The 25,680-nt window shown below is 45.0% G+C and overlaps 1 protein-coding gene across 1 annotated transcript; it reads left to right on the top strand.

Moving 5' to 3' along the window:
- Positions 1 to 934: 934 nt before the first annotated feature.
- On the top strand, positions 935 to 1,390 carry LOC124712274 (AP-3 complex subunit sigma-like). The gene has a single exon (XM_047242568.1). It carries the CDS (start codon positions 935 to 937, stop codon positions 1,388 to 1,390), a length of 456 nt encoding a protein of 151 aa, XP_047098524.1.
- Positions 1,391 to 25,680: the final 24,290 nt, after the last annotated feature.

The following is a 25,680-nucleotide window of genomic DNA, read 5'->3' as shown; positions in this document are numbered from 1 at the left end:
AGGAATGCAGAGTGAATACGCAATGTGAACACAACTTCTCTTTAAGCAACTATTTTAAAAGTATTATTGTAAGATAAGATTTAGCACGGTGTTGTTTGAGACTGATATATATCTTACTTTGTTGTGTTTTATTACCAGTTTGTTAACCAGAAGAGCCACAAGGTAAAAATTAGAATCAGATGTCTAAGAAAAATGTAGTGAAACGAAAAATACTCCTGTAACGTGCAGATAAGCATTAGCAGGGTGCTGCTTGACACAGCACGTCGATTAAATATCAAGGAGTCATGTTGCAAAGCGATATGAAGAGGGAATGGCGCGTCATGTTGATAGTAGGCAAGGGAAGTGCTCGACTTCGTTTCAATGTAGCTCACCCATACAGGAGACGGCGCATAGAACGCTAGGGTGACCCACTCTTTTCGCGAGGCACTATTGCGGAAATTCAGAGAATCAGCATTTGAGGCGACTGCGGAACGATTTTACCGCCGCCGATGTACGTTTTGTGTAAGGACTATATGACCTGCACCCTAGAAGATATTTTCGTCCGTGTTTCACACTTATTTTTGTTACTAAAACCCACAGTGCATTAATAACGCCAAGACAGGTCGAGGGGATCGTACTGACAACAGTCACTAAAAAATACTCGGCTGATGGAAAGATCGAGTAGAATCCGAGACATAAACTGTTCGAACTTTATGTTCAACCACGGCAGTTCAGATATTTCTGTAGTCGATCGATCATCATCTGTGATTTCGATGTATCGGAGCTAATGAACCTCGCTGACCATCAGCAACCCCTCCTCGTGGCATAATTTGCAATGGGAAGCTAGTCGACAGCGTTCGACTGTGGGAGGCGAACGGTACAGAAGGCAATGATCAAGTTGGTGCTAGTTTTCACAGAGAGTGGCGATCTCCGCTTCTTTAAATTGTACGACGAGATGGGAGACGGGCAGCGGCTCGTCTTACAGGCGCGGCTTATAGCTCGCGTGCAGCAGCGCTGCAGGCACAACATGAGCGAGATATTTGACTGCGCGGACCTGCTGGGCACGGATTCGCGTGGCGCGTTCCGCCGACTCGACACACTCGTCGTGCTGTTCGGGATAGACGGAGGAGAGTCGCCGCTCTACATCCTCGATCTGATCGACGCCTTCATCCACGCGCTACGCGCGCACTTCGGAACACCTGACCAGCTGGTGGAACGTGCTTTCGCGCTGCGCCTGGACGAGGTGTCGCACTTGCTGGACGAGATGGTCCAGGGCGGCCTGGTGCTCGAGGCAGAGCCTGACGAGGCGCTGGCTCACCTGAGGGCCCAGTTGGACAGCGGCCCGGCAACAAGCCAGTCTTCGTCAGTGAGCTGCTTCCTCTCGGGTCTCGCCACGAAGCTCCGCAAGTGAAGCGAAAATCTATTGGTGTAATCGAAAACACTTGTATTTGCCCAGCTGTCAGAGTTTTGCAGCTTCCAGCAGACAGATAAGCACAGGCAGAACTTTTACTTAGTTATTAAAATGCGTTCTACTCAGTGTCAGCGATGCAATTCGTTACTTATTCTTATAATTACACTGTGATAGACGTAACAAATGTTTGCTGGTTTACTAGCTATCCTACATTTCGCTGAAACTTTACACGGGCGATTCACCTCTACCGTATTTTGGTAACTCTTAATGCAGCTGGTCATGTTACATCGGAACAGCTGATTAGTATACTTACTAACATAAGGATGTTTGGCTAGATCGCGGGTAAACATTAAATAAATAACGTAACATTTTTACGTGTAGAAGGCGATGAAACTGATTTTTTCGGGGGAAAAAACTTCGTTTCTAGAGGCTAAAACAAACAGTTTAAAATATTTTTTTTTTCCTCGCCACATATTGGCATTTGTTATTAGTGTACCGTATGTACTGCAGGCCGCGGCATATAAGCTAACAAAAGTGGAAAGCGAAATAAACGCCCAAGCTAACATAGACCTCCGGCTACGCTACATGTGTCTGCGGCTATAAACAAGATTCCCCATTTACATCCACTTGGCTTTGCTAGCTCATCACTTTCCATCCTAACGTAGACCTCGAGCTGCTCTATAGATCAGTCACACTACAACGTAGATTAAGCCTTTGAGACGAAATAATTAAAAATATTCACACACAGATTGTGAAAAAGTGATGTATATATCAAACGAAACGTCTGTGCGTGCCAAAAGTAGAAAATTAAGAAAGGGCCATACACGACGGGAGTAGTTCTTAAGTTGGTATCTCCAGGTTTGGATGACGCTGTTGGTACAACTGTTGTTCAGTTAATCATACGCCGCTCCAGTAATATTTGTTTATAATTTAAGTTCACACAACCTGTTTCTGCCTTTGTATTAGGCCGTTATCAAGTGCATCTGTAAGTTATGCTGTAACTTTGATTGGTGCTGCTTCTATACACCATAGCTTTGATACACTTGGTAATGGCCTAATATAAAGGCCGAAGTCGGTCTTGTGAACTTAACAAATTTCTAAGAAAACAAAATGGAACAGCGCTTCTTTAATAAGTTCTTATTTCGTCACGGCAACAAAGATCCATATTTCAGTTGAAATTGGTATGGGCCTACAAAGTGCTAGACATGCAGCATGTAAGGGAACATCAACCACAAAATGAGATTAATTCGTATGTTTCAAGCATTTAGACGTATCTTGTTAACAGCTGCCGGATGTTACAAATCACAGTGGTTAAGTCGCAATTTCACAATAACAGCTGTACAGTATCTGACTGCAATTTCACTAGAAGTCACAAGCAGCTACTAATAGTAGTATTTAAGCTTTAGAACATTAAACTGTTAAGAAATTTGATACACAGTATGGGTGTATAGCCTACCTAGAAGCGAAGAAATGAACGAAAAACCTAGTTTTCCCCGAGAGAAATTTTAGTTATCTGGCAGCGACACTGATGGCCGGCTAGTGTGAGCTGTTGGTCATATAGTGTAGTCTGAGGGTTAGGGTACGTTTGAAGGGTCATAATCGGTTGAGAGTTGAAGTCAACGAATCTGAATGCCAAATAGAGGCTGCGGTAACACTGACCTTTTCATCATAAACTAAAAGCGAAAGGTAAATACAGAAAAGGTATAGCAGATAATGGAAAAGGTTCCGTTGAGTACTTTGATGTCTTATGCACGTAGGCCTATATCGTACATAAAAATACAAGGGGTGGGGTAGCGACCTCCAGTTGTAAGTTGTAACTATTACCAAATGTTTAACAGTAGTGTATTCACACGTTGAAGATTTTCAACACTCAAATATACAGATACCTTTAGGTATTGCTTTTAGACTATTACAATGTTAGCATTTAACTGGAAGGTACGAACTTTAAACTTGATAATATTCAACCTTACAAAACACAAGTCGTTGATAAAGACATAGCGCAAAATTTAAGTGGATGGGGCTGATTTAACTGGAGAATGGACTTTTCATTATTCACTGTGTACTTCATTTATCATACTTTTCAAATAACGTAATGTCTTCAGTGAAACACTGTTGAAATACACTGTTTGCAAGCATTACAGGCGAGAACTTGTCACGTCAGTTGCACTGACACAATTCTCCTGGCCAGATACAAAAGTAATTACACTTGCCAGTATATTAGCTGTTGTTGTGACTAATCGCAGAAAAACATCTACAGTGATAAATCGCAGCAATCTCATTTTAACACTGTGGAAGTTGTGAATTCGTAAACTGCGATTTTTAACTGTTAAAAGTAGCAAATAAAATCGCAGTAGCCGAGAAGTGGCATTCACAGAAATCACTGATACCAGAAAGTAAGTTTGCCTGTACGTAGCTACAACATACCATCCTCTCATTATCTGCTTTAACTTCACAAGGACACTGCCAACATCTACTGACCGTGCACGGCCCTGTGTTATCTCCATTCACCAGAAACACCGTTAAACGTAACTTTTGTTTTCACAAGGCGAAGCAACTACTCGTAGACACTTAATGCGGCCTGTACTTGAAGCATACCTCGCTGTTTTACATGTCACCGATGTGCGGTCATATTTATCCGTCTGCTGACAGTTTATTAGTGCATACAGAACGATGTGGCATACCGACAGTTGTAAGACTGTAGACTCTCATACGGGAGGACGAAGGGTCAGATCCACGTCCAGCCATTCAAATTTACACTTTGCCTTAAATCGCTTCTGATCAGTGCCAGATTCTTTGTTCATCCTTTCCCAATCCTCACTTGTGCGCCGTTTCGACGTCATCTGGACATCACAATTCCAATCTTCCTTTCCACTGCCTTGTTTGCTACCCTGACATAATGCGAATATTAACTAATATCTCATGTACTATGAATTTTTAATTCTTGTGTGAAACTGAAATTAGGGGAAACGTACCGGCAAAATGTAGTGGGGACATCGTGAGCTGGCTCAATCACTAATAGCATTACCTCCAGAGGTAATTGGCCAGTACAGAGTCCGTCTGGCACGTGATTTGTATATCATAAAGTTTTCTCGCGCTTTGATGCCGAGAACGAACCCGGCAACGCAACTGTCAGAACTCTTACGGTATTTTATTAAAGGAATAGTAGGTAAAGCATGGTAGGTACTGGAGCCTAGTCCAGTGGTCGTCAAACGGCAACCCGCGAGCCGCATGTGGCCCGAATCAAATATTCGTGCTGCCAGCTGTTCTCAGCTGTGTGTATTTATAAAAGGCGGTTTCAAGCGTACCTGTGTGCCTGAAAGCACGCTTACACAAGTGTGCTTGCCCAAGCATGCATGAACTTGTGTAGGAGAAATCTGCGCAAGCATCAGGACTGTCCAAGCAGCTTCACGCTCGATCGAATTCAGATTGCGCATGCGTGCTCGCGCTTGAGCTTGTGTACGAAGAATAGGGAGGCTTGTGCAAGTATTTGTCAGTAATCTCGTTTGATTTCATTTTCATTTGGTCCTGTTAAATTCTGTACAAAGGCTGTACTGTACTGCAGGTCAAGTGAGAGTACAATATTACAGGGAGAAAGGGAGAAGAAAAATCAACAGCCCTGTGAGATGGTTTCCCTAGCGTATCTACCACGGATAGTTAATAGGGAATGTTTTCGTTTCTTTAACCACTCTTTTCTCGATATGTCAAGTTTTTTGTAACACAAGCAAAAGGTTGCCAAAGACAGTGTTGTCGTCGACCTAGACATTTTCTGATAATCTAATCATTACGTTCTAATGCATGTACAGGTGTCCTAGAGCCGCGTGTAGGCGCCATGAATTTGTGCGTGTTTGCTCAAGAACTCTTGAGCAAGTGTACTTGTACAGCAAGCAGTTACATGCCTTAATATGCATCTTGCAACTAACAGCCAAATCCAAAAACTTCAACTAACCTTGAGAACTTAAGGTTCGTGAACCTAGTGTAATTCGCTACCTACATCAGGTGTACTGGAGTAAGTAGCGCGGTCACCGCAGGGTTAAAAGATGAGGGGGGGGGGGGGGGAGGAGAATGTTTTACTGTTCGTTCTCCAGTACCGACAACTACAGGCGTACAAGATTTGTACCGATTACCTGCTACGGTATAAATTTCACACGAGAGTAATGTGGATTTCTGAATGCGCTTTAAACCGGGTTTTAACAGGCATGAATTTCTTATACGCCAATCCCCTCAATACCACGCTTACATGCACGTTAGCGTTTCCACACGCCGAAGTCGGAAATGCTATTACGCGACTTTCAGGATGGCGACAAGTGAAATTATTCGTACGAGAGTTTGGCAGATTTTTGCCAAACAGCTTCATCTGTCGAGGACGACGTTTCATTCGAAAACCTATTTTGAAATCTTTTTGAGCCATATTTCTGGCTGTATATAAAAGTGTAGTACGCTTAGTTAAGAAGGCGTTCCGCCTCGCATTAAATTAAAAGTAACACTGAAATATCTGGCAACTGGAGGGATTGCAATACATGTATTGCATTTCGAAGAGGACTGTATTTAAATTTTTGTTATCTACCGTTCACTGAAAGTAAATAGGTATGTAAGCTTTCTGTCTCAAAGCTCCAGCTTTGTGTTTTTCAGGATTAGTCAAGGTTCTGACAGGTCACTGGTGTTGCAAATGTCTGTTTACCGGTCGGTACTTAATTTTGAAACCAAATTTTATACTACTGTACAGAAGTTATTTCTCAATTTTAACACCAATACGAACACTGTTATAGGTATACATACAATTTTAAAGGCGGTGAAAAGTAGATTTAAATCTCTGAAGTCAGTTTTCCCTTTCGCCGTGATATCTACACTCAATGATAAGCAAAAATTATCATACTGAAATAAAAAAACATTACGTTAACAGTATCGAGTGTTCTGCAGTGCAGTGTCACACTATATTAAAATACTTATTAATTCATTTCGTCACTTCAAAGGATATTGTTTACAAATAAGTGACCGTAGAGTGTTGTTGAATGCTAAAAAGTTGTTCATGTCGCATTATTTAAGGTGGTCTGCCACATAATAAAGTATTCATTTACGAAGTTACAGACTAACGCTGTTATTCTGGCATGACGCCAACTCTTCAACTAAATAAACAAGCGATTGTACAACCGGAGTAGAATGAGAGATCAACTTTTCGGCAGTTGCTGAGGCTCATGCGCGATGTGGGGAACGGGACATCGTGTAAGAGAGAACGGCTTTAAACTTCCGTTTACGCGTAAAAGCCCCTACACACGCAACAATTGATTGGTCGACCGACCGACCAACCAACTAACTTCGTGGCAGCCTTCGCACGTCCCTACTAACCGCACTCAGCTATTTCAGAGCCGTTTAAGTATACTGTTTGTTCTACGGGATCCCTTTTGGTTTTACCCAGAAAAAGGGGGTTTACCTTGGCTGTTTTAGAGGTAACAATGTCAAAGCAGAGAAAGCTGCAGGCGAAGAGGTGACTAATGCAGGGAAAGAATTTCACTCACATTCTGCTAGTTAAGCGGCTGGGATACGACGATTTTGTATTATCTACGAAGGGGAAAAATCTTGCATTTCAGAGCTGCTGAAAATCATCAAACCATACTTAAAGAAAAAATAGTCTGGAGAGGGATGGTAGTTAAGAGATCCTGTTAGCAGCATTATGATTTCTAGCCACTGGCAGTAGTTAAGGCCTCAGATTCAGTGCTGCTGTAACCCACAATTATCAACTAAGATGATTCCTGATACATGCAACGTGATTTATAACTGACTGAGGAAATACATCACGGTAAAGCAAAGTAAATAAAATACGTTCATGTAACATTATGTATTTAGCATTAAAGATCTGTAAGCTTAAGAAACTCATTTCGGATTCGATGAAGAAAGACTAAGAGTTGTGGTAGAATACATAATCTAATGAATATAACAGCAAATACCGGTACATAAGAAACGAAGCATGTAGCCACTGTTAGCACTGTGGAAAAAATCCCACAATGTACTCATACCAGAGGCCTTGGATATCGATTGGACGTCCTTGACACCCTATAACAACTAACGTCCATTTAATGTCGATATTTCGGTTTTTAAATTTCATTTCCGACAAGTATCGGTAATAAAACATGAAAACAGATGGTCGACGGACTTTTATTCTCACTGTGCCCCCAGAAACCATTACGGATTCGTTACAAAACGAAAAAGTGCTTCATTTCTTTCACCTGTATTGCTACACTCTTCGCACAACGTTTCCACTAACATCTGCAGTTTTTAAATTTCTCCAGGAACTCTGTCTTGAAAGTTTCGTCCTTCTCGCAACCTGTCATGTATATTAGAACAGCATTTAAACCCGCGCGCAGTGGCAAAAGACGAAGTTTTGTCGGGCTGTTGGCATGACAGTGTTTCACACGCCGCAATGTGTTGGATTGAAATAAGAAATTCATGCCTCTGGAAACCCGGCTTAATGAGTCACAATCTGACGGTAGTGACTCTAGTAGCAACTTTCGTGCTGCTCATTGTGTTGTATTACAACAGGGAGACGAGGTACTGGCAGAAGTAAAGCTGTGAAGACGGGGCGTGAGTCATCCTTGGGTAGCTCAGTTAACGCCGGCACGGTAACTCAGCGTGTTCGTTCAGAGGGTTAGCTGCCCTCTGTAATAAAAAACTGAGTTAATGGATGAAGGACGAACTGAAACGGGTGTCCTGCGACGTCCGCCCTGAGCAGATACAGCGAACAAAATGAGATTAAAAAAAAGTTGGTAGAGCACTTGCCTGCGGAAGGCAAAGGTCCCGAGTTCGCGTCTCGGTCCGACATAGTTTTAATCTGCCAGGAAGTTCCAAATCAGCGCACATTCCGCTGCAGAGTGAAAATTTCATTCCAAGTTTTATTTAATTTGTCATTTATACAAACACCGCTCTTGAAGACGGCCGTCTCTATAATCGTTACTTCAGCGTTAAATACGCTAATCCGTTCTTTACGCACACATTATCAGGTTAGTACAAGCTGATGTTAGATATAAGTAAGGCTCAAGATGCCCCGCAGCCGCGTCCTAACACCCTGGAAACACATTCCAATTGGAAACATTGTTTCCTGTAGCGTTTCACATCTGCTTCCGACTTTCTTGTCGCTGTTTCCGTTAACATGGGCAGCAAACATTTCTTAGTGTATTCGCATTGTGTACAACGCTATTTGTTGTTGTTTCCGTAATGTCTGCTAAGTCATACCAGTGGACGAGGAAGTACTGCCGCGCTATTGATACTCGAAGTTTCAAGCAAACAAAACGAAAGGCGTAATCGTTTTTTCTTATTTATCGTGCCTTTTGGTCTGAAAGTCATAAGCAGACGGTTGCATTTATCCAAGAATTGCTTGATTGGTTTTACAACTACGATATTAACATATTTTGATCAATGAGAGTTTGTATAGTAGATGGTAATGGATTAGGCATAGGGGTAAAAAAAGAAGGGAGGTGTCACTACAGACTTAAGCTGTATGTTTTGAAGTTAGTGGGCGCCATTTTAAGAAGCCCAAAACACGAGCAGACAACTGTTTACGAGTGCTTGTTTTTCATTATTGCTATCTTGTGTGTGCAATAACTGTTCAAATACTAAGAATTGTAGAGCGTATATGAATAACAGTGTCAGGAAGGCAGTTTCTAACGTTTTTCCGTTCTTGAATGCGTATGTGCTATAGTAGTAACCACACACTGACATCACGAGAAGTGTCACTGCGGTGAACCTAATGGTCTAGGTGAGATGGCAGACATCGGCTTCGAGTTTGTGACGTAATGCCACCTCCCCTTTTTTACCTCCATGGCATTAGGTGTATGAAATCGATTAGCTCGTTTGTGTAGTATTTCATACAGTGGTCGTCGGTGAGCGAAACCACACTACCGGAGAAGTGGTGGGAATAACATATGGGGGCTGAAAATGGAAGACAACTCTGTTTCCGTAATTTTACTCGTATATCATGTGACGATTTTGAATTTCAGGCAAATATGATAGCACCATTTTTAAAAAATGAGACAAATTTCAGAAACTCGGTTACAACCAGACATGATTTTAGTCTTAAATTTTGGTAATGGGAGATTCATTCCAGAGTATTAGCACCCCCTCACCCTGGTCCATCGATATTTCTCAAGACTGCTGCCTCGTCCACACAATTTCTTTTCGCAGAAAACTTAATACAGCAAAGAAAACACAAAACCTAACAATTCTATACGACAAATGAGACATGCAAACATACACTAGCGCTATGAAGTAATGACATGTTAGATGACCTGACACATTCTTTCCTTTGATCTGCATTGACACTGCTATGGTAGATGTTAACTGTATTTTGAAACATGCTGCCAAACGGTGTCCACATCAAGTGGCTGGAAACATGTTCAAAGTTCAGTGTGTGTGTGTGTGTGTGTGTGTGTGTGTGTGTGTGTGTGTGTAGGACGTCCCTGAACCGAGTGACCTCGTTGTTGGCAACAATCTGAAAATTTTGTGCCAGTGTTCTTTGTTTACAAAGGCTACAAACTTTTAGCTAATATTGTGGTAAAAGTTCTAAGTACAGTAATATTATAGAGATCAATATCAATAATAAGTCTCACATTAGAGCACAAATATCCTTTTAATGTGGTTTCACAAAAGACCTTTGGTGCCATGTTTTATTTACACAATTTTACATTGTCGCAACAAGAGGGAAACCTGCATGTGCGTTTGTCAACCGTCAGCCACTGCTTTTGTGATTGGTGCCTAGCACACTATGGAGAGAGAGAGAGAGAGAGAGAGAGAGAGAGAGAGAGAGAGAGAGAGAATTGCTGTTAGAAAGAAACAAAAACAACTATTTCAGATTTTTAATAGGCAAAATTGGAAATGTTTTAATTTCATATTTTGAACACAATAGAGAGAACAACAGTTACAGTAATTTATTCATTTTTGGTTGTTGTGTTCCCAATGCTTTGCTGCATTTTACACTGAAAAGTGTAAGAATGGCGTTTTCTTTACAGGGCTGCTGTATGTGGTGGCAGGAGGGTGCATAGGGTAATTCATACAATATGGACAGTCACAGCAGCATGAGCTACAGGGTAAGGAAATGGCTGCAGGACCAACATAGGGTCAGATAGGGATACTGTGGAGATTGGAAGGGTGATGAAAAGCTATTCTAGGTGTGGTGGGCAATGTCATAGAGAAGGACCTCATCTCACGGCATGATTTTAGGAAGCCATAGCCTTGTCGAAGTACGTGATTAATATATTAAATACTAGTATAATACTGAGTGGTAAGAAGTGAACTCCTAAATTATTTTCTGAAGGATCAGCAGTATCAGGATTGGATGTGATGGCCAGGGACTCTTTTTACACTAGGCTGGCAGGGATAATTACATCCCTTGAAGACTTAAGTGAGAATGGAGGTATATTGCTGTAAAGAGTCTGCATCTGAACAAATACATTTGTCTCAAATGCCAAAGCTGTGTGGGAGGCAGCATTTATTGTGAAAAGGATGGCAACTGTCAAAATGGAAGTACTTTTTGTTATTAGGTTTAACATGTGAAATTTTATTGCGAGAATGCATTTAGAGATTCCAATAATTTTAATAAGTCAGCCTCACCCTGAGCCCATATGGCAAGGATGTCATCAAAGTTTCTAACCAAATCAGGTGCTGAGGGCTTATGGAGCCCAAGAAAGGTCCCTCTGAGAAACCTATGAAAAGGTTGGCCTAGGAAGGAGCTATTTTGGTCCCTACGGCCATGCCCCAGATCTGTTCGTAGGTCAGCCCCTGAAAGGTAAAGTAGTTGCTGGTAAGTGCAAAATTAAGATGAGCAGGAAGGAAGTCATCTTTGGAATTGGGTGGGTGCTGACTGAGAAGCTGTTCAGCAGTAGACAGACTATGTACGTGGGATATGTTGGTACAGGAGGAGGTGGCATCAATGGTGACAAACAAGTTGTGAGGTGTGAGTGGAATGGGAACAGATTTCAGATGCTCTAGGAAATGGTTGATGTCCTTAACATAGGTTGTTGGTGTCAATCAACTAAGGCAGATATATGTTAGGTGAGTGCTTTGAAGCACAGCTATGTGATGGCCGGTGTGGGTTTATAGATCTTAAGAAGGAGGTAAAAGGTGAGGGTGCTCCGTTTGGGTGGTGTACCAAGTTCTATGGATTAAGGTGTTAGTCCTTCAACAGTTACAACCATGACCCCAGCTTTATCTATCAATATTACCTTAAAATCATTCCTTACAAGCCTTCCAAGAATTCTACATCTAGACTTTGCAAATCACTGTGAGGTGCATGGCAAGGGTACGTCCCATGGTACCAGTTACTATGGTTTCTTCCTGTTCAATTCACAAATGGAGTGCTGGAAGAATGATTGTTTGAATGCTGCTGTGCATGCAGTAATTATTCTGTTAGCCTCCTGATCACTGTGTGAGCAATACATAGGGGGTTGTAGTATATCCCTAAAGTAATCATTTACGGTTGGTTCTTCAAACAATAAACTTTCTTGGGGTAGCTTGTGTGTCTTAGTCTGCCATTTCAGTTCATTCACTATCTCTCTGACTCTCCTCTGGATTTGACAACCCTGTAACCCTTCATGCTGCCATTATTTGCATATGTTCAATATTCCCTGTTAGTCCTATCTGGTACAGGTCCCACAATATTGAGCAATATTCTAGGATGGGTCATAAGAGTGATTTGTAAGCAAACTCTTTAGTAGACTGATTGCATTTCATCAATATCCTACCAAAAACCAGTCTATCACCTTCTTCACCTATGACTGAATGTTGTGGGCTGGCAGGAGAGCCAACCCGTATAAATAGAGGAAGCCGAAAGGCATGCATTTTAGCTCATGCAGGCTGGCGTGAGGTCTGGAACAGGACAAGGAAATTAGAATATAGAAAAACGGACGTTGTTGTTGTTGTTGTTGTTGTTGTGCTCTTCAGTCCTGAGACTGGTTTGATGCAGCTCTCCATGCTACTCTATCCTGTGCAAGCTTCTTCATCTCCCAGTACCTACTGCAACCTACATCCTTCTGAATCTGCTTAGTGTATTCATCTCTTGGTCTCCCTCTACGATTTTTACCCTCCACGCTGCCCTCCAATACTAAATTGGTGATCCCTTGATGCCTCAGAACATGTGGAATACTTAACTTTAATCCGTTACAGGTGAATGTCGGTCTGACGGTACAAGATTAACAAGATCAATAGCAACTGATAATGGCGCCTTGCTAGGTCATAGCAAATGACGTAGCTGAAGGCTATGCTAACTATCGTCTCGACAAATGAGAGCGTATTTTATCAGTGAACCATCGCCAGCAAAGTCGGCTGTACAACTGGGGCGAGTGCTAGGAAGTCTCTCTAGACCTGCCGTGAGGCGGCGCTCGGTCTGCAATCACTGATAGTGGCGACACGCGGGTCCGACGTATACTAACGGACCGCGGCCGATTTAAAGGCTACCACCTAGCAAGTGTGGTGTCTGGCGGTGACACCACACTGAACCTATATGATAATTCCATTTCATTCCCTTATAAAGTGTTTCACCCAGGTATTTGTATGAGTTGGCTGATTCCAACAGTGACTTATTGATATTATAGTCATAGTCTTATTTTGTGAAGTGCAAAATTTTAAGTTTCTAAACATTTGGAGCAATTTGCCAATACCTGCACAATGTTGAAGTCTTATCAATATCTGACTGAATATTTATACAGTTTCTCTCAGACTGTACTTCATTATAGATAATTGCGTCAACACATTTCCCTGGGCACACGTACAAAAAGTTACTGCTACATCTGATGATGATTCCATCCAAGATAACATGCTGTTTACTCCCTACCAAAAAGTCCACAATCCTGTCACAAATTTCACTTGATATCCCATAAGATCGTACTTTTGTCAATAAGTGTAGGTGTGGTACTGAGTCAAATGATTTTTGGAAATCAAGAAACATTCCCTCCACAGCTTTCAGTATGTCACGTGAGAAACGTGAGTTGGGTTTCACATGATCAAAGTTTTGGCATTGAGGAGGTTGTTCTGTTCAAGGTACCTCATTATGTTTGAGCTCGGAATATGTTCTAAGATTCTACAACAAATTGATGCCAAGGATAATCAATGGAAATTTTGTGGATCACTTCTACTACCCTTCTTGAAGGTGGGTGTGACCTGTGATTTTGTTTGTTTGAGGGATCTATGATAGATTATAGTTAGAAGAGGCACTAACTCAGCTGCAAATTCAGTATAGAATCTGACACGGATTCCATTAGGGCCTGGAGCTTTGTTGAACTTTAATAGTTTTGTTTCTCAACTCCAATGACAGTAATACTTACTTCATTCATCTTTTCAGCAGTACAAGGATTAAATTGGAGCAATTCTCCAGGGTTTTCACTTTTAAAGGAGCATTTGAAAATGGAGTTACACATTTCAGCTTTTGCTTTGCTACCCTCAATTTGTCTTGGTCTCATTTGCTATGAACTTGACACTAATTTTGATTCCACTAACAGTCTTTACATATGACCAGGATTTCTTTGGATTTTGTGAAATGTCATTTGACAGTATTCTGCTATGGTAGTCATTGAAGGCGTCATGCATTGCTCACTTGACAGCCAAATGTTTCACTCAGCATCTATGTATAGTCCAGAATGAGATTTTCACTCTGCAGCAGGGTATGCACTGATGTGAAGCTTCCTGGCAGATTAAAACTGTGTGCTGGACTGAGACTCAAACTCTGTACCTTTGTCTTTTGCGGGCAAGTGCTCTACCATCTGAGCTACCCAAGCACGACCAAGGTAGGAGACGAGGTACTGACAGAATTAAAGCTTTGAGGATGGTTTGTGAGTCGTGCTTGGGTAGCTCAGATGGTAGGACACTTGCCTGCGAAGGCAAAGGTCCCAAGTTCGAGCCTAGGTCTGACAAACAGCTTTAATCTGCCAGGAAGTTTAATCTTTGTAGTCTTACACTTTTACACATATTATGCAGTAATGTTTCTTTACAGGGACTGTATACCATGGAGGTTCCCTCCCATTATAAACTGTTCTTCTGGGCACATATATATCCAGTGCATGGTCAAATATTCTTTTAAACTTGAGCCAGAGTTCCTCTACATGATTCTGGCCTGTGCAGGAAGTCTCAAGTTCCTCATTGAGATAGGGCATTATTGACATTTTATCTAGTTTACTGAACACACATCTTTCTGCTTGTTTTAGTTCTCCTTTGTACTTTGGTAATGCCACCCAGCATTGCTTCAAAAACCTTCCTCAGGTCACTACTAAAACATGACTACAACCTGTCCTCTGCAGAACGCCAAGCTCTTTGTTTTGTAAAAACGGATGAGTCCATTCTCCCAGCAGACAAGCGATCTATTACTGTAGTACTTGACTGATGGGAGAATATAAGTGAGGGTCTGTGCTGGTTGGTTGACACATTCATGTGGAGCATCTGCTGTTAAGATCCCACCACTGTGATAAAAACTGAGCCATAATCCTCCCTTCAAATTTCAGGCTCCTCAGAAGGACTAACATTCAATCCATAAAACTTCTTACCCCATACAAACCATGCATGCACCCCCACCTTCTGCCTACTTCCTAAGATCCACAAAGGCAATCATCCTGGCCATACCATGGTACATGATTTAGGACCTTAATTTACTATTTCACTTGTGGTGCTCTCTACACCTTACTGGTAATAAATGCATAGTCCCCACTGTTGGGTTTGACCTGCCACCACTTTTTGAAATTTTTCAGAAGTGTGGATCATGCAGGAAAGATCTCCTAATGTGGTGTCTGTGCCATCTTTGTACCTTTCCAATAATGTAGTAGACCGTAAACCCAGTATGGTAGCCATCACATTGTGGGCTGCTTGTCAAGTATCTGCATGATTGTAGCCCCCTTGACCTGATCATGCAGGGATCACACTGTTGGTGCCTGTGCTGCCTCCTCCATACGTATGCCAAGGGTTATGTGCCCATTGTCACTGGGGCATGGGGACTCTGAGCAATGGATTACTGGCCAGGTGGCTGTTGCTGGAGCTAGGTGGCACCCACAGCAAGAGCCCCTGTTTGAAGTGGGTGGCACCCTGGCAGACGACTCACATATGAAGTGGATGAATCTTTCCCCCACAAGTAGTCATATGACCCCAGGAGTCTCTTTAAAAGGGAAGAACTTGGCCAATGCAGAGAGATGTGACCGGAAGACGCTTCCTTTACTAGCTATGCTGTGGAAGGAACCTTAGGCTAAGTAACAAGCAGAAAAATAGCCCCCTCCTCCAATACCTGTTTTGTACAAAGACATATGGGGTTTTTTGGCCTCCTCCTTTCGAGAGACCATAGAGGGCAAGTCTTTCGAAGTTGTAACCATCTTCAAAATGAAGAGATGATCAGTTTTGATTAAAACAGCATTCCCTGCCCAGTCAAGTGTGTTGCTTGCTTGTTTGTGATAAGCTGGGTAACATTCCATTGACTATAACTCCCCATAAGTCTAAACATGGTTCAAGGCATCATTTTCCATCATGACCACCTCTTGCAGTCTGATAATGAGCTACATCCCAGCTTGGAATAACAGGGTGTACACTTTGTCCATCATGTCCATAGGGGGCCAAAGAACAATGGGATTGCTACTGGGCCTTCATATTGGGCTTTGAGGACACTTTGTTGCCTGAAAAGGTCAAGGTAATGGTACACTGATGTGACATGAAACCCTGTATCACCCTCCCCCTCCCCCTGCCCCCCCTCCAGTGTTGCTTCAAATGTATGACATTCTGGCACATGTTTTTGTGTTGTGATGCCAGCCCAGTCTGTAGGGATTTTGGACGACTGTTGCTCATGAACATTCTTTGTGCTCCCTTCTGCCCATCTGTCAACTGTGGAGAGCACCATTCTCCCTGCTCAACAGACTGTGCTGTCTTTCAGAGAGAAAGCCCTTTCAGTTATATACGAGGGTCACTCCGAAAGATATGCACACTATTTTTTTAAAAATCCATCTTTTATTCTACATGTTCGAAAATTTTACAGTGCGTAGATACATCCTTTAGGAACAATATTTTCACTTCTCCACATAATTTCCATCCCTCTCAACTGCCTTACGCCATCTTGGAACCAGCACCTGTATACTCGCACGGTGAAATTCTGGACCAACCTGTTGGAACCAGTGTTTGGCAGCATGCACAAGGGAGTCATCATCTTCAAACCTTGTTCCACAAAGATAGTCTTTCAGTTTCCCAAAGAGATGATAGTCACATGGAGCCAGGTCAGGAATGTAAGGCGGGTGTTTCAGTGTTGTCCATCAGTTTTGTGATTGCTTCCATGGTTTTTTGACTGACATGTGGCCGTGCATTGTCATGCAACAGCAAAACATCCTGCTTTTGCTGATGTGGTTGAACACGACTCAGTCGAGCTTGAAGTTTCTTCAGTGTCATCACATATGCATCAGAATTTATGGTGGTTCCACTTGGCATGATGTCCATAAGCAAGAGTCCTTCAGAATAGAAAAACACCCTAGCCATAACTTTTCCAGCAGGCGGTGTGCTTTTGAATTTTTTTTTTCTTAGGTGAATTTGCATGGTACCACTCCATTGATTGCCTCTTTGGCTCTGGTGAAAAATGATGGAGCCATATTTCATCACCTGTCACAATTCTTCCAAGAAATTTATCTACATCATTCTCGTACTGTTCCAAAAGTTCACTGCATACTGTTTTTCTTGTTTCTTTGTGAGCCACTGTCAACATCCTGGGAACCCACCTGGCACAAACCTTTTTTAATGCCAATACTTTCAGTATTCTGCAAACACTTCCTTCCCCTATCACGATGTAGTGTGACAATTTGTTCAATGTGATGCATCTGTCAGCAGTCACCAGTTCGTTAACTATCTCCACATTGTCTAGAGTGTGTGCAATACGAGGCCTGCTGCTGTGAGAACAATCCTCAATATTGCCGTGCGTGCTTTCATCACATAACCTGCTTGCCCACCGACTAACTGTACTGCGATCGACAGCAGCAGCAGCATCTCCATACACCTTTTTCAACCTCTTGTTGATGTTTCCCATTGTCTCGTTTTCACATCACAGGAAGTCTATGACAGTATGTTGCTTCTGACGAACGTCAAGTGTAGCAGCCATCTTGAAGACATGCTGTGATGGCACCACTCATGGGAGCAGGTTGAACTAAGTTTGAAAACAGGTGGGAGGGATGTATCTACACACTGTAAAACTTTCACACATGCAGAATGAAAACTGTATTTTTACAAAAATAGTGTGCATTTCTTTTGGAGTGACTCTCGTAAATGCTCTAAATGAAAGAAAGACAGTGTGTCTTCCAAGATAAAGGAATTTCCAGCGGCCTTCATGCCGCAGGAGCCCACATGTTGTGCTTCTGTGGGTGCGACAGTGATCCTGGTGGCCCTCAGGCTCCAGATTACATCACACATATCTCAGAACCTATCTCTCTTGATACCATACACCCTCAACCAGGTGACACTCAGACATAACCTGCCTCCTTGGTCCCTTCACACTCTCACAGTATACCGACATCATGATTCTCCAGTGTAATTGTAGTGGTTCCTTCCAGTACCTGGCTGAGCTATGACATCTCTTAAGTTCCTCCGCTGCTTGCTGCATTGCTCTTGTGGCTACCATGGATATTTAGAGAATTGTGCTGATTATGATATGGTGTCAGGCGGAGTTCATGCATATGTTCTGAATCCTGTATATTGCAAACTTGGCCCTCTTGGTGAAGCTTTGAAGGCTGTGGCTGTTGAAGTAAGGGCATCTCAGGATTTTACCATCTGTGATGTTTATCTTCCTCGTGAAGGTGAAATTCCTCAACATATTGTCTGCATTGGTTTATCATTGGCAAGTCCAATGCTCTCATCCCTTTGTGGGGTTGAACCATAAACAATGACTGCAGTAAAGACATTGAAAACATACTGACAGATCTTGATCTCTCTCTTGAGTACTGGTGCCTAGACTCATTTCAATGTGACATGGAACTTACTTGGCCATTGATATCTCTATTTACAGCCCTGGTCTTCTCCCATCCATCCACTGGAGGATCCACAATAATCTGTGAGATAGCAACCACTTCCCAATCTTACTGTCCCTCACTCAGCATCACTCCCCTAGGTGCCTGCCTAGATGGGCTCTCCATCTCCATTGTTTTTCTGAGCTCCCCACTAAATGGAAGCATTGACAAAGCTGCCCAGAATGCAACAGCAGTCATTTTATAGGCAGCCTACTTAGTGATCCCCTATTCTTCAGGAATCCCCCCCCCCCCTCCTCCTACACACATCCCTTGTCAGAAGGCAGTAAGTTGGTGGACCTTAGGAATCACCAAGGCCATTAGAGATTACTGCTGGGCTCTCAAGTGCCATAAGCAGTACCCATTGATTGAGCACCTCATTGCCTTTAATCTTTTCAGACTTGAATTTTTCCTGAAGAAAGGAAAACTTTCCTTTGTGGTAACCCTCTTAGGTGGTTTAATGATTTTAGATGCAGTATATGTACAAGAATCTGTACCCATTTTCAAAACCTAGTTTGAACACTTCACTTCATTTTATAGACTAAAATAACTAACTACAGATATTCTCTATTGTAGTAAATAGTAAAATGATCATTCGGTGATTATCATGCAAAATAACAATAACAATGTGCATTTGTACAGTGGAATATAGTGACACAACCACATTCATGTCTTCCGGTGGCCATGAGCTGCTGTGCAATGCTACATCAACTTGCTAAAATTTTCATAGTGATGCCGCTACAGTTGTCAGTACTTGGGCATGATGGATGCTGTAGCCAAATATTTTACTCTGCATTATGCTCAGGCCTCTGCATCTGAGAACTACCGACCTGCCTTTCTTGTCCTTAAATGATGGATGGAACAACTGCACTTATCTTTCACTACGTGCCATTTGGAGCCTTATAATGCTTCATTCACTGAGTGGAAATTCTTCAGTGCCCTAGTCATTTGCCATGGTACAGACCCAGGGACACACTACATCCAAATGCTCAAACATTTGCCAGTGGATTGTAGTGTCATCCCCTTACCATCATCAACCATATCCAGAGCGAGGGAGAGGTCCCATCTCAATGGTGATAAAGCACTATCATCTCAGTTCTGAAACCATGTAAGCATCTGCTAGAGATTAACAGCTATCATTCAATTAGTCTCACATTATTCTCTGTAAGTTGCTCAAATGCTTGATGAGCCAGTGGCTGTTTTTGCTTCTTGAGTCTCAGGGCCTTTGGGTTCTGTCTCGGGGGCAGTTTTTGCCAAGGCCATTCCTCTGCTGATAATTTGGTTTGCCTGGAGTCTGCCATCCAGACAGCAGACAGCTTTTGACCAATGTCAACAACTTATTGCTGTCTTCCTTGACCTACAAAAAAAACTTAAAACATCAATTTTAATTTTAACAGCCTCAGTTGCACCGTTTGCCTAGAATTTACCTAGGTTTGTCGGGATAACCCAACCTTCTTCAGAGTAACAGTAACTACTGTCTTTCCATAGTGGACATTGTCAAGCTAACACTACAAATCCATAAATTATTTGTATTTTTTGCTTGACGATGTCCACTATGGAAAGACAGTAGTTACTGTTATTCTGAAGGAGGTTGGGTTATCCAAACTGAAACCTAGGTAAATTCTAGGCAAACAGTGCAACTGAGGCTGTTAATTATTAAAATTAATATTTACACAGTTCCTGACAGGGCCGCAAAATGTTGAAGATACTTAAAATGTCACATGGCGGCACCACACCCTGTGGTCTCTGGGCCCACTTCAGATTTTTGTCCAGAACTTCTTGTCATACCATACTTTCTGCATTTGAGTTCATGCTTCCCACAGTACCCCCCATATCCAGGAGAATGGAGTCCTGTAGTGCTCTGTATTATTTTTACTAGTGGCAATCAACAGTCTAGCAGCAGCTGTGGGATCTCCAGTATCACCTTTCTTATATGCTGACAATTTTTGCTTTTACTATTTTCCTCTAGTGTGGGTGGTGCTGAATGCCAACTGCAGGATGCCATTCAAAAGGTGCAATTGTGACGCTTACTCATGGCTTTGTTTCCTGCCCCCAAGACTCTTGTCTTGCACTTCTGTTGCAGTCATACTGTTCATCCACAACCATAACTTTACTTTGACCACAGATTACTAGATGCAGTGGGCGCTTATCACTTTTTGGGTCTGGTCTTTGATGCCTGAATGATGTGGCTTTCCAATCTTCGCCATTTTAAGCAGAGGAGCTGGCTACAAGTTATTAAGCTTTGCTGCCTCAGTGACACCATCTGGGGTGCAGATGTACTACCTTCCTGTAGGGGAAGTAAGTGGCATCAGGGCAGATGACTCGCAATGAAGTGTGGTACATCATCTCTTGCCAGCAGTTTCTAAGCATTCTCGGGCTCAATTCAACCCTCAGAAATACGATCCCAAATCGTTCTCCTCCCTGGCCACACCTTGGGAGCCCCCCCTGCGGGTCCGGGGTAAGAATAGGCCTGAGGTATTCCTGCCTGTCGTACGAGGCGACTAAAAGGAGTTTCAACCATTTCGGCCTTCCATGTGATGGTCCCCCTTGGGGTTTGACCTCCATTTTTCAAAATTCTACAGAAGTACGAGCCTTTTGGGGAAGGACACCTTACGTGGTGTACCACTGGTCCTAGGTGCACTAAGACCTTGGCACTCAGCATTGCACTGGCGTTGTAACCATACCCACTATTCCTCAAATTGGGCCTAAACGCCTGATGGGTTGTCCAAGTTACGCCCATAGTGCATCTCCATCTGCACCAGCGATCATGATGGACTTTCCATGGCACCAGAAATCCAGCACGGTAGCCAGCCCGTTGTGGTGGGGTCGTCATGTACCCTCTAGGTTGTAGCCCCCTGACAACACAGGGATCGTACTGCCGATACCTGAGCTGCACCCTCCCCACGTCGGCCAAGGAGTAGATGCCCATCTCCTAGGGGCATCAGGACTCCCGGCAATGGTCATCCTGCCAGGTGGCCCTTGCTGCGGCTGGGTGGCGCCCGTGGGGAGAGCCCCTGGTCGGAGTGGGTGGTATCGGGGCGGACGTTTCGCAGATGAAACGTCAACATGTATCAGGTCGCTCTGCGGCCGAGTCTTTCAAAAGAAAAGGTACCGTTTCTAGTTCTGGTTCTCCTGCCCTTTCCCCCTTGGCCACTCCATGGGAGGAGGGACAGGCCCGCCGGCTTGGGGCGAAGTACTTCCCCCGCTATTTGGTCTGTTCTCGAACCGATGGGGGGACGTTCGCCACCTCCAAGCCCATGTTCTTTGTTCAGCACATTGAGGACGTCTTCGGGGAAATCGAGGCTCTCAGCAAGATGCGTTCAGGGTCCGTTCTTCTCAAGACCACCTCCGCCACACAGTTGGCGGCGCTCCAGGCGTGCGACCACCTAGGGGACATCCCAGTATCCATTGTCCCACATCTGGCACTAAATAGGACGCAGGGGGTTATTTTTCATCGTGACCTCCTGCTACAATCTGATGAGGAGCTCAGGGCCAACCTGGAGCGCCGAGGCGTGCATTTCGTCCAGCGAGTCCCCAAAGACCGTCGCATCGACACCGGGGCCTTTATCCTCGCCTTCGAGGGGGACGTTGTCCCGGAGAAGGTAAAGGTGATGTGCTACCGGTGTGACGTGCGACCTTACGTCCCGCTTCCTGTGCACTGTTTTAGGTGTTTGCGCTTTGGGCACATGTCATCACGGTGTGAGGCTGAGCCCCTTTGTGGCGATTGTGGACGTCCTCTTTGTGAGGAACATACATGCACCCCACCACCTCGGTGCGTTAATTGTCCTGGCGTCCACTCGCCTAGATCCTCAGACTGCCCCGCATATCAGAAGGAGAAGAAGATACAAGAAATCAAAACTTTGGATCGGCTCTCTTATTCTGAGGCCCGGAAGTAGTACGACTGCCTCCATCCCGTGTCACTGACCACTTCGTTCGCCTCAGTTGTGTTCACTCCTTCCGCGGCATCCTCACCCCTATCCTGTCCCCCCTCCGCCTCCTCCGCCCATCAGGGGGCTCTGCCTCCGCCTCCCAAATCCCTCCCTTCCAAATCCTCCTCTCCCGTGGCCCCCACCCCCTCTGCCCCAGGGGCCACCCTTCCTCCTCCTCCTCCTCCTCCTCCTCCTCCTCCTCCTCCTCCTCCCCCCCCCCCCCCCCACACGCCACCTGAGAAGCGATCCTCTTCTCAGGTGTCCATCGGGACAACGTTCCGGACCCCAGCTTCAGAGGTCCGGCGTTCCAAAACGGACCCCGCGCGTGAGGACCTTCTTCGGGTCCAGCCCACCATCCCTGTGCCTCCTCGGCCTTCCAGGAAGAAGTCTCTATCCCCCTCTCCACCCCGGCGCGTTTCGTCTGACGCTCCATCCGTGAGTCGCTGCTCCCGGCCGTCCTCAGTTTCGCCGGGACGCTCTGCTGCCAGGCGCTCCGCCGGCCTTTCGTCGGCAAATGATGCGGCCCCTTCTACACAACCAGGGACAGCGGCCGCGGCTGGCGACGAGTCGATGGAACCGGATCCGCCTCCCGTCGGTTGTAGCGTTGTTCCCTCGCAACCTGGCCCTCCGCGGCCGTCGAGGTGACCAGCTCTTCCCCCGTCTCGTTCCCCCAACCTTTTGACTAGCGATGGCGTTGTTTCATTGGAACATAAGAGGTATTCGATCTAATCGGGAGGAATTAAAACTGCTCCTCCGCCTGCACTGTCCGCTCGTCCTTGGTCTCCAGGAAACCAAGTTGCGCCCGACTGACCATATTGCCTTTACCCACTATACCTCGGAGCGGTATGACCTCACCCCTGTGGACGGTATCCCAGCTCATGGTGGGGTCATGTTGCTCGTTCGGGACGATGTTTATTACCATCCCATCGACCACCCCACTCCAAGCAATAGCTGTCCGCATTACTCTTTCTGCTTTTACCTTTTCAGTTTGTACCATCTACACTCCACCGTCATCTGCTGTTAGTTGGGCTGACATGATGCACCTGATTGTTCAGCTTCCCCCGCCGTTCTTATTGTTTGGCGACTTCAATGCCCATCATCCCCTTTGGGGCTCTCCTGCATCCTGTCCAAGAGGCTCACTCTTGGCGGATGTCTTCAACCATCTCAATCTTGTCTGCCTCAATACTGGCGCCCCGACTTTCCTCTCGGACTCTACTCATACCTACTCCCACTTGGATCTCTCGATCTGTTCTACCACTCTTGCCCGTCGGTTCGAGTGGTATGTCCTTTCTGACACCTATTCGAGCGACCACTTCCCCTGTGTCGTTCGTCTCCTGCACCACACCCCATCCCCACGTCCTTCGAGCTGGAACATACTGAAAGCTGACTGGGGACTTTACTCCTCCCTGGCGACCTTTCCGGACCACGATTTTCCCAGTTGTGATAGTCAGGTCGAATACCTCACGGCTGTTATCATCAATGCTGCCGAACGTTCCATTCCTCGTACTACTTCTTCTTCACGTCGCGTTTCCGTCCCCTGGTGGAACGAGGCTTGTAGGGACGCTATCCGTGCTCGACGATGTGCTTTATGCACCTTTCGCCGCCATCCTACATTGGCGAATTGTATTGAATACAAACGACTCCGAGCGCAAAGCCGTAGAGTCATCAAAGACAGCAAAAAAGCTTGTTGGGCCTCTTTCACCAGCTCCTTTAACAGCTTTACTCCCTCTTCCGTCGTTTGGGGTAGCCTGCGCCGGCTGTCGGGCATTAAGGCCCACTCCTCAGTACCTGGCCTGACCTCAGGTAATGAGGTCCTTGTTGATCCTGTGGCTGTCTCCAACGCCTTTGGCCGCTTTTTCGCGGAGGTTTCAAGATCCGCCCATTACCATCCTGCCTTCCTTCCCAGGAAAGAGGCAGAAGAGGCTCGGCGACCTTCCTTCCACTCGCTGAATCTGGAAACTTATAATGCCCCCTTTACTATGCGAGAACTCGAACGTGCGCTTGCACTGTCCCGGTCCTTTTCTCCGGGGCCAGATGCCATTCACGTTCAGATGCTGGCACACCTTTCTCCGGCGGGCAAAAGCTTCCTTCTTCGTACCTACAATTGCGTCTGGACCGAAGGTCAAGTCCCCATGCGTTGGCGTGACGCCGTTGTTGTTCCTATACCCAAACCCGGGAAGGATAGACACCTTCCTTCTAGTTACCGCCCCATTTCTCTTACAAGCTGTGTCTGTAAGGTGATGGAGCGCATGGTTAATGCTCGGTTAGTCTGGATTCTTGAATCTCGATGACTACTTCCTAATGTCCAATGCCGCTTTCGTCGCTGCCGCTCCGCTGTTGACCATCTTGTGACCTTGTCGACATTCATCATGAACAACTTTTTGCGAAGGCGCCAAACGGTAGCTGTGTTCTTCGACTTGGAGAAGGCTTATGATACCTGTTGGAGAGGAGGTATCCTCCGCACTATGCACAGGTGGGGCCTATGCGGTCGCCTGCCCCTTTTTATTGATTCCTTTTTAACGGAACGAAAGTTTAGGGTACGTGTGGGTTCCGTATTGTCCGACGTCTTCCTCCAGGAGAACGGAGTGCCTCAGGGCTCCGTCTTGAGTGTAGCCCTTTTTGCCATCGCGATCAATCCAATTATGGATTGCATTCCACCTAATGTCTCAGGCTCTCTCTTTGTTGATGACTTTGCGATCTACTGCAGTGCCCAGAGAACATGCCTCCTGGAGCGCTGCCTTCAGCGTTGTCTAGACAGCCTCTACTCTTGGAGTGTGGCAAATGGCTTCCGGTTCTCTGAAGAGAAGACGGTTTGTATCAACTTTTGGCGATATAAAGCGTTCCTTCCGCCATCCTTACATCTCAGTCCCGTTGTTCTCCCATTCGTGGACACAACTAAGTTTCTTGGGCTCACGTTGGACAGGAAACTGTGTTGGTCTCCACATGTCTCTTATTTGGCGGCCCGTTGTACACATTCCCTTAATGTCCTCAGAGTTCTTAGCGGTTCATCTTGGGGAGCGGATCGCACTGTCCTGCTTCGCTTGTATCGGTCCATAGTCCGATCGAAACTGGATTATGGGAGCTTCGTCTACTCGTCCGCTCGGCCATCCCTCTTACGCCGGCTCAACTCCATCCACCATCGGGGGATACGTCTTGCGACCGGAGCCTTCTACACTAGTCCTGTCGAGAGTCTTTATGCTGAAGCTGCCGAGTTACCATTGACCTACCGGCGCGACGTACTGCTGTGTTGGTATGCCTGCCGGCTGTTGTCTATGCCCGACCACCCCTCTTACGAGTCCTTCTTCGCCGATTCTCTCGACCGTCAGTACGGGTTGTGTGTGTCTGCCCTGCTGCCCCCCGGAGTCTGCTTCCGTCG

This window comes from Schistocerca piceifrons, chromosome 8, assembly GCF_021461385.2.
Source record: "Schistocerca piceifrons isolate TAMUIC-IGC-003096 chromosome 8, iqSchPice1.1, whole genome shotgun sequence".
Taxonomy (NCBI): Eukaryota; Metazoa; Arthropoda; class Insecta; order Orthoptera; family Acrididae; genus Schistocerca; species Schistocerca piceifrons.
Note: the sequence above shows the minus strand (reverse complement) of the source record. Positions and strands in the feature narration are given on the sequence as shown.

Coding starts and splice junctions, on each gene's coding strand:
- LOC124712274 (XM_047242568.1), top strand. CDS start 935: ATGGGAGACGGGCAGCGGCTCGTCTTACAGGCGCGGCTTATAGCTCGC.